Source organism: Actinia tenebrosa, unplaced genomic scaffold (assembly GCF_029948245.1).
Source record: "Actinia tenebrosa isolate PJP-AT-01 unplaced genomic scaffold, QUT_ActTen_1.0 PGA_scaffold13__45_contigs__length_12533684, whole genome shotgun sequence".
NCBI classification, from domain to species: domain Eukaryota; kingdom Metazoa; phylum Cnidaria; class Anthozoa; order Actiniaria; family Actiniidae; genus Actinia; species Actinia tenebrosa.
Genome location: NW_028292573.1, coordinates 2,166,057 through 2,175,770, shown reverse-complemented (window position 1 = coordinate 2,175,770; position 9,714 = coordinate 2,166,057). Strand labels below are relative to the sequence as shown.

The 9,714-nt window shown below is 35.3% G+C and overlaps 1 protein-coding gene across 1 annotated transcript; it reads right to left on the bottom strand.

The window, feature by feature from the left end:
* Window positions 1–2,263: 2,263 nt before the first annotated feature.
* Window positions 2,264–3,196, bottom strand: LOC116286700 (QRFP-like peptide receptor). Its single transcript, XM_031693266.1, has one exon. The coding sequence runs from the start codon at window positions 3,194–3,196 to the stop codon at window positions 2,264–2,266; it is 933 nt and encodes a 310-aa protein (XP_031549126.1).
* Window positions 3,197–9,714: the final 6,518 nt, after the last annotated feature.

Below are 9,714 nucleotides of genomic sequence, written 5' to 3'. Positions count from 1 at the left end.
AAATACGTTACTATGTCAACAGCGTTATCTTCAAGTGTGAAAGATATCAAGTTTTCGACACTAGAGAAAACCTGGTATTTCATCGATATCTATATAATAAGTAAGATTATCATATAATTATCCATAAAATACCTATATTTCTCCTTTTAGAAAAACTGATATTTTCACATGAGAAAATAACATGTTATTTTCACATGTGAAAATATCGTTACCTTGCGTATTTAAGAATTTGGTTTGTTAGCTATTATATTTTCTGCTCACCTTCACCAGTTTTCAAGTCTGTTTTTTGGTCTTGATTTGTCCTAAATCTCCAGATTTTCGATTTCAATGAAAGACATCCGAGGTAAATTTCACTAAGCTTGATATTGTATTGGATTATCTGTAGTTATCTTTCGTCTTTTTAAAAAAAAAAAAGAGATTCAAAGCCTAAAACTGTCGGCCTTGGAAAACTTTGTCAAAGAATCTTCCAAGAACAAAACTAGCCCCTGGGGGTGGTGGTGAGTTGTGTACAAAATTCCTAAGTGGGAGAGTATACTCGCGCAAAAAATAAAAAATAAAAAAATAAAAAACAAACAAACAAACAAACAAAAAACAAACAAACAAACAAAAAACAAAAACAAAAACAAAACAAAACAAAACAAAACAAAACAAAACAAAACAAAACAAAACAAAACAAAACAAAACAAAACAAAACAAAACAAAACAAACAAAACAAAACAAACAAAACAAAACAAAACAAAACAAAACAAAACAAAACAAAACAAAGCAAAACAAAACAAAACAAAACAAAACAAAACAAAACAAAACAAAGCAAAACAAAACAAAACAAAACAAAACAAAACAAAACAAAACAAAACAAAACAAAACAAAACAATGTAGTGCATTTCGATTCGATTTCACTGCGTGGATTTTATTATGCGAGAAATTATCTTCATCTCGAATAAAAAATAATTGAAAAATTTTCCCCCGATCTTATTTTTTTACCTTTCAGTTTCATTCAAATTGTTCTCCATGTGACTTCCGTATCGGGAGCTCCGCTTTTAGGCAGTGCCTAAATATATATATTATTGTACATGAAAAAATTTACAAAAGAAAGGGACGAAAATATGTGAAATATTTAACGCATAAGCTTAATATTTTATGAAATTCGTTCGTTCACAACCAACTATATTCAAAGCGATTTTGGTTTCAAATACATTCAATTCAAAAAGTTTTTTCCTATTTTAAACGAAAAATTGGCTATATGTTTATTGTAAAAAATGTTTTTACTGTTAAAGACCCATTGCCACTTACCGTGATGCATCACAATTAGTGTACATTTTCAATCGTGTCACCACTGAAAAAACAATTCTATCCTTTTGAATAAACTCTTTAAAAAAATGTAAAAGAATCATTGTTGTGTCTTAGTGCTATGTCGGAAAAGGATTTAATATGAAGTTATTATTCAATATATGAATCTTTGAATTTCATGGACCACGAAATTCATCTGTGAACGCGGTGCATCACGGTAAGTGGCAATGGGTCTTTAAGTAAATCTGAATCACTATGAATGAAGACATATGGATTGGCTGACTTTGCAGCTAACTGGAGTTACATATTGAAAAAAAATATACCTGACAGTTAATTGTTGAAAGTGTTCAGAAAACTTTGCGGCTCTGCTTGGGATCTTGTAGACCTAAATATTGCGTAAACACCTACTACATCGTGTTTTATAATGGTCTTGCTCATAGTCTTTTTCATTTCTGTTTTAGTTTTTGCTTTACTTCGGCAAAGAATTGCTCGCTCGAGTATTTCCTTTAGATCGGCTGGCTCTTTTTCCTCAATTCATGTCTTACTTTGTTTTCTTCTCACTATTTCTTCGATATATTCAATAACGATGTACTTTTACTTGTATTTTCTTTTTTGAACTGTTTTTTTAGTTGTTTGATAGTAAAATTTTTTTAAATCTTTGCTTACTTTCACTTAAGATAAAATGGCTGCCATTTTCCCCCTGGATTTGCCTCAAACTTTTCTCAAATTTTTCGTGATAAAAATCTGTTATCTTATTGGCTAAAATCATTTTCTATTGTTTATTATCCAATCGAAAACGAGAATTCCGTTTGTAATTTGCACTGTATTACACTTTTCTGCACTGAATTACACTTTTTTGCACTTAATTACATTTTAACAACACTGCTCTAAGCCAATCAGGATTGAGTAATTCTTTCATGTATGCTATTATTCAAAATAATATTCAACGAATATGGACATAATGCTTTCAAAGTCACATATTAGAAGCTCTACAAGAACATTTCAATATATGTTTGAACGCATGTCGAAAGATTGCGCTTTGAAAAGCATACAAAAAAGGGTTGATACCAGCTTCTGAGAAAAACAAAATGGCGGCTATTTTGTAGTAGCTTCGGTAAGCTCTTTCATTGAAGTATTTCATGGTTATTAAAACTGCAAACGGCAGAAGAAACACAGCGAATACTAAGGTTACTGTTAGAGAAAGTTTTACAACGCGACGTTTGCGCTGATTACGAAGTCTTTCTGCCGCCGAATTGCTTGCGAGGTTCTGTTGATTTTTCTTGAAGTACATTTCTCGGACGATGTGAAAATACGAGAAACCAGTGATAGCAAAAGCTATAACGACAACGAATAAAATCAAAAAGACTTGGTACGTCCTGGAAACTGCTCGCGTCCAATATGAGGTATGACGACAGTCTTCTGAAGATTCTTTATAATAAGAATTAATATACATCGGTAGAGTAAGTAGAATTCCCACCACCCAAACGGAAACTATAGCATATTTAACGGTCCCCTCTCGTAGCCTCATCCCAATGTTCATCGGCTTGACAACAGCGTGGTATCTCTCAACAGAGAGTACAGTCAGTGTTAGTATGGATACGATGCTTGCCGTGAGTATGACATGGTAAGAGAAAACGAACATACAGAGAAAGTCTGCCAGCGAACCTTGGTTTGTGAAAGATACATATTTTGGGATCATTAACAAGGGAGAAAACACCAAGCTTGTTATGTCCGAAGTCGCTAAGTTAACCAAAAGAAAGTTTGTTGTCGAGTGCAGAGATTTCTTTCGCCAAACGGCCACTACCACTAGAATGTTACCAGCAATACCAATAAAAAATACAAAGGATCCTACGGTTGCTATCATCAAATCCCTTGAGTTTTTGGGATCCACTATGTTTTCTCTCATTTTGCTCGTGAGTTCTGAAATAAATTCCTTTAACAAGCCTTAAGAATGTTCTTGTTACATCGCCAACAAGATAATAAACCTTTAGAAAACTCGCAAAATTAATCTTCAATTTTATTTTTATGAAAGGGATTATTTTCACAGAAAACAATGACTTTTGTGGGATGTTATTATTTCTTTTGTATTTGTCCATAAGTCTTGCAAAAATAATAATCTTATAGGGTTTCACTATGCCAATCAAACCTCCAACAACCAAACTTACTCTCTGTTGTTCTTTTTTTATGCAGGATATAATTAACGAGAGGGAGACTTACTTCCTTGAAGATTAGTGCTTTGGTTCTTTTGAAATAAGTATCAATCTATGAAGCTTTATTAAAGTCAGGGGTGGAAACAAGAAGGACAATTCATCATTGCCTTAAGGGGGATACTTACTTCATTGAAGATTAGCACTTTGGTTGTTTTTAAATAAGTATCAATCTATGAAGCTTTATTAAAGTCAGGGGTGGAAACAAGAAGGACAATTCATCATTGCCTTGAAGTAATGAGATGTAATGAAGTGTCTCGAAGCACTGGCACTTCAGCTGTGAAATACTTATTCTATTAGACATACGTAAACAGTCTTTTAACTTCCAGCAGCTCTATGTTGCTTCTTTAGCTCTTCAATCTATGAGGTATTTATAGCATTCACCAATAACTGCAAGATTTGGTTCTTGCCCCAACCTTCACAGTTTATAAAAATGAAGGTACCAATGTTAAATCATTAGTGATTTTTGCGCAATATCTTAACAATGAAGGGAAATGACTTCATCAATAAAAAAAGGAAAACAACTAACTCCTGGAAGCATACTGAGGAGAAAGATAGCTAGCAGGAGCTATAAGAGCTCCAATTTTTGAGCCATCTTTGTAAAATTGGCTTATAGCCTAAAAACAAACAAAAAAGCAAAAAAGGAGAAGAAGTACAGATTATTTGATATTGTTGATCCAAAAGGTAACGTCTTGATCTCGTATCGCAGCTCCACCAATTGATATAAGTACAACTGAATTACTATCTTATTTCCCTCGCTGAAAATCCACCTCTATTTTGGCCTCATACCATTCTGATTTAAAATTTAGCTTAGTAATTTATCCTGGTTTTTTAGCTTTGTTATTCAGGCAAATGAGCGTATAAGTGGAACAGTTTTTTATTTTATTTTGTATTTTTTTAAGAAGATTTTACAATACCTCTTGATATAATTTGACCCCGGCGTGGATGATGGAATCTTCTGTAAGTTATTTCTCTTTCAATGTCATCACCTCTTTCTACTAACATTGTCAGAAATCGTATGTATAACTCATGCACTGACAAGGGTAACACAAAGCAATTTAGTTATGAAGATATGAGAAGTTACGGTAGGTGTTATCAACTTTGCAATATCATTCGTGACGACAAGAAAAGGTTGCGTAACGAAGACAAATATTTGCCATTATCTAGCTCCAAGATAGATATTGAACAATAAAGAATAGCAGCATGGCAAAGTTGTTTTGGTTATAGATGAGATTTAAAAAACACATTACTACACATAATTGACCACTTTTGTTGTAAAATTGACAGGCTTTTCAAATGAAAAACCCTGACGGTCAGCTCTTTATACTAAAATTTCGAAAAGATGGTCTTTTGAAAACTGAAATATCAAGGCATGCACTTGGGAGGTCGAATTCAAATCCATTATGCTCGCGTCTAATTTTCCAAATAGTTTAATTTTGAAAAGAAAAAATCAAATCAAAAGATTTCAAGAGCGAAGGTCCACTAATAATAAACATCGGCCGGACACAGTCAAAATTTCACTTATCGATTTTCAGTAACAGCATATTTCGAAAATACCCATTGTTCACGGCCTCCGTATGAACCCTAAATACAATAACCCAAGGTGATTTTTCGATATGTTCTAGAAGAACATCTAAATAGTTCTTGACGTGAATTTCATTGAGAGAAAAACTTGGAGCACTTGATTATTTTTTCCCCCGTAACAGGGGTCAGAACTATGTGTGAATACCACTCAATTCCAAATATCATCTGACCTCTTTCAATAAATAGCTAAAACTATATTTTATACCCAATCAAGTCTCAAACATCTCTTCTATCAATTTATAAACGTATAATTTTATATCTTTTTCCTATTCTGTATGCGTTAACTGAAAATTTGCATACGTTTGAGGTCGACAATAGGCCAACAGTTTTTATTTTATTTTATTTTTCTCGATTTTGCTCGAAAATAGTGGACATCTGCTCTCAACCTTTCAATGAAATGTTTTTAACCATTATATTTATTAGATGTAGCCTATGGAAGTAATCGAGACATTGGTGCTTATGATTTATTTTGTTACTTCACGTAATAATATAACCCATTCAATAAAGCAATTGATTGTCAATCACGTTCAAGAATCAAAAGCGTATGAAGCCATCCATTAAGATATATGGCGGAAGCAACTACAAGCTGAATAACTATTGAAAAACAAAGACTGCCCCTGGCTGAGCTTTATTTAAGATGATGTGGGAGGATACGATCGACAACTAATTATCTTCCAGTAAATCTTGCTGTAACAGACATTGTGAGCTCAACTTTTTCACCTTTATTGTTGGATGAAAATATGTCCCATTACAAAAGGACTTTTCTAGGATTTTTTAGCTTGTGCCCCCGCTCTGTAACTCAGACTCAAGTCGACTCTTAAACCACATTCGTCCATTACAGTACATCTCTTTTTATCTATCTCATTGATAATAATAATTCAATCACTTATTGTGCGTGCATTCCATACAATGATTATGCGGGCATTACAATAATAATATAATATATTAGCATATACCAACTTGTGTACTTCCTAAAAACGCGCGCTTATTGGTTAATTGGAGGTGAATATTCACCTCTGAATCTCGGAATATTGAGTCGGCAACAAAATGGCATCTGCCGGCAATCGTTTTGCTACAATTTCCGATGAGGAAATTGAAAAAATGAAAGTAAATGTCATTCCTATCAATACTAAAAAAGCAACGAAGTATGGCCTAAATGTTTTGCTAAAAATTTTGCGAGAATTTGTCACCAAACTAAAAGTTTCTGTTTGTTTGTTTTTTTGAATTATTGTATATAAAAATAAGTTACTCTGTACACAAGTTGGTATATGCTAAAACAATTATTCGCCGAAGCTCGAAGACTCGCGTCTCGGTAAATATTCCCCGATATTCACTTCGCCTTCGGCGAATAATTGTTTTAGCATATACCAACTTAATAATATAATAATAATTGCTAAATATATATAACTATATAACTATTTACAAATAAGATGAATAAATATATATTGATAAATACTAAAAAACTATCAAAATGCTGATTTAAAAAGGTGGGTTTTAAGATGTCGCTTAAACAAACTAACATCTTTAACGGCGCGAATGTCTGCGGGAAGTGCATTCCAGAAAACGGGTGCCGCCACAGCAAATGACCTGTCCCCCAATGTTTTCCTGATCTTGCGATCAAATGGGGCAAGTAATAACCTTTACTAGTTCTTAAGTTATAACTCCCCTTATCCTTTATGTTGATAAGCTCAGATGTGTAATCAGGTGTGATACCATTAATAGCTTTGAAAACAAAGAGCAAGATCTTAAATTGCGTACGTTCTTTCACTGGTAGCCAGTGTAGATCAACTAATAGTGGTGTAATGTGACAATAACGAGGTGCGCAACAAATGAGTCTCGCGCCAGCGTTAAAAACGTATTTTATTAAGCTGGCATGTTGGAAGACCATACAATAGGCTCCTGTTGCAGTAATCAAGACGTGATGTTATAAAAACATGAAGAAGCGTAATAGCATCATCTTTGCTTAAGAACTTGCGTATTCGACTTATATTATGTAGATGGTAGAAAGCTGCGCCGAAGGTCTTGTTTATATGAGCAGACATACTTAGCGTTGAATCAAACCATGCGCCTAAGTTTCTTACGCACGATTTAGAATTGACTACTTCATTACCTATAGTAATTCTGTCGATGTTAACTTTTGAAAGTTGCTGTTTATCTCCAATTAATAAAAACTCTGTCTTATCCTCGTTCAACTTTAAATGATCGTTAGCCATCCAGGTATGAAAGTCATCGATGCAGCTACGCATTGCATTGATTGCGTTGTCGTTCTCGCCTGGTGTGAACAGTGAACGTTTGGAAGGTGTTTTTCTACTATATCAAACAGCTTGCTTAGTGTATATCGTGAACAAAAGAGGTCCAAGACAGCTGCCTTGTGGTGCCCCATGTTTGATTTTGAAGATATCTGAGATTCCTCCGTTAACAGCAATACGTTGACATCTGTTAGTTAGATACGAGGTGAACCATTCCAATGCATCTTCTACCACTCCAAACCTGACATCAGCCGATGTAAAAGAACAGGATGTTTTGATGTTTTGATGTTTATCAATTATCAAAACATATAATGTTTTGCACAGGGAGCTCACATCAACGTTTAGGAGACATTTTATGAATTTTTTAAAGGAAATTTATCCGAGGAGTCCGATTAGAGTTTCATCCCTTGTCTTTATATAGTAGTATAGGGGATGGGGGTTCCAGCGCAACGACCACCGGAGGATTACCCGTCTAAAGTGAATTCCCCGATTCGTACCGCGATTACCCGCATCCCGTGTTTATGTAGTTAAATATGTTAGTCTATATATGGAGTGCGAAGAATGTAAGAAGTTCGTTAACGACTTTTGCATAATTTGTCTAAGACCTAAAGTTATCGTACCTAAGCCAGAACCCTTTTGGTGTTGTGGTAAGAAAATGCAAATAGAAGACGACACGTCAGCACAGTGTTACGAGTGTGGTAAGAATATTCGTAATGCCGTACCAAATGCTACCAGAGAGCAGTATTACGCCAATGGAGGTCGTAAGAAAACGCCATATAAGAGAATAAAATACTTCAGGGACTGGATGAGTCATATCCAAGGTTTACATCCGGTATATTTAAGCGACGAAGTAAGGAAGAAAATCATAGACCATTTAGAAGAGCCAACCCCACAAAGCCTACGGAAAGCGTTGAAAAAATTAAAGCTAGGGAAATATTACAAAGCTATTCCCTATCTTTTGTCTGAAATTACCGGTAAGTCTATTCCTGAGGTTTCTGATATGAGCAGAGCCGAGTGGATGTTTTGTCGGCTGAATAAGGATATTCCTTATTACCCCGACGTAATTTACGAAATATTTTACAAAATAGACCCCAGCAACCCCCTATTAGAATGGATTCCGAGAAGATAGTGGAATTAGCATAAATCTTATGGCATAAGATTACGCGTAATTTCTAGACTGACGTTCGATATGTAAATAGAATCCCGTCACGATATTTACTGAGCAAGCTTTCTTTGAAGCTCTTCTTTTGCCTCCTGATAGATCTTTTTGCGAGATTCCTCGGAAAGATCTTTTACGATTGTTTTTTTATTCCTTATGTCCGTCTTTAATTTCTCGTATTTGTCTTCTTCGGCCAGAATAAGCGAGAATTCTACGTCGTCTATCTTTCTGTCACGCAAAGCCTTTGAGACAAGATCGGTAATAGTATTTACTTTAGCCCTAGACAGAGCTATTGTCGTGTCATGCTTGGATATTTTCGTGGATAGCTTTTTCATAATACCCGTAGCAACAGCAGAAATAATACCACAGGTTGCCCCAACGCCGGCCAAAGGAACTCCAACGATTATTCCCGGCCCAGTAAGCGAAGTAGCAACGCCAGAGCCCGTTAACACAACAGATATGGATCCTGAAGTTATCGCAATCTTATGTAGCGTACTCCGGGCTCTGACGTATTTCTTCCTAACTTTTTCATAGTGTTTTGTTTGCCCTTCCAAGTAAGCCAGGATTAAGTTCGCTTTATTCAGACGAAAGTTTTCGGCGTTTAGTTCGTTAGGTGTAGTATAGGGAACATCTGGGTACAACTTAGGTGCTGAAGGTATAACATCCATTATATATACTAATGTACGACGCTTTTGGGAATGATATTGAGGAGCAGCCACATCACAATAATCGAGATTACTGGAATTGGAGGGCCTTTAGGAAGATGTTTCCGCATGCAGACCCTAGTAAGTTCGAAAGGAGACCCGATGGGATTTACTATAACGGCTCTAGGATGTACAGCAATGAGGATTTGAAACCTACGCTGGTCGATCAGATAGACAATCAACTGAAGAATTCTGGTTATATCGAAAATAAGCCCGTGCAAGGTTGGTCAAAGGAATTATTGCTTGGTACCGGTACTTATCCGATACCCGCGGTTTCATTTGATGAACATCCAAGTTTGGATTTGACATTGAACATGCGGATCTCTAACAACCATTTCTTTCCGTTAAAGGTGCGAGATATCTTCAAAAACGTGCCCATTAATCATACCACCGCTAAGGAATCTCATGAATGGTTAAGTGGTCCTAACATGCGTTATTGGCCGCAGCAGCTGAACTTTGCGGTTTGGTGTGCCACTAGCGGCTGTGGTGTAAGTGCAAACTTAATGAAGAATTCAATATTT

Excerpts from the sequence above, each read along its gene's own strand:
- LOC116286700 (XM_031693266.1), bottom strand. The coding sequence starts at position 3,196 with ATGAGAGAAAACATAGTGGATCCCAAAAACTCAAGGGATTTGATGATA.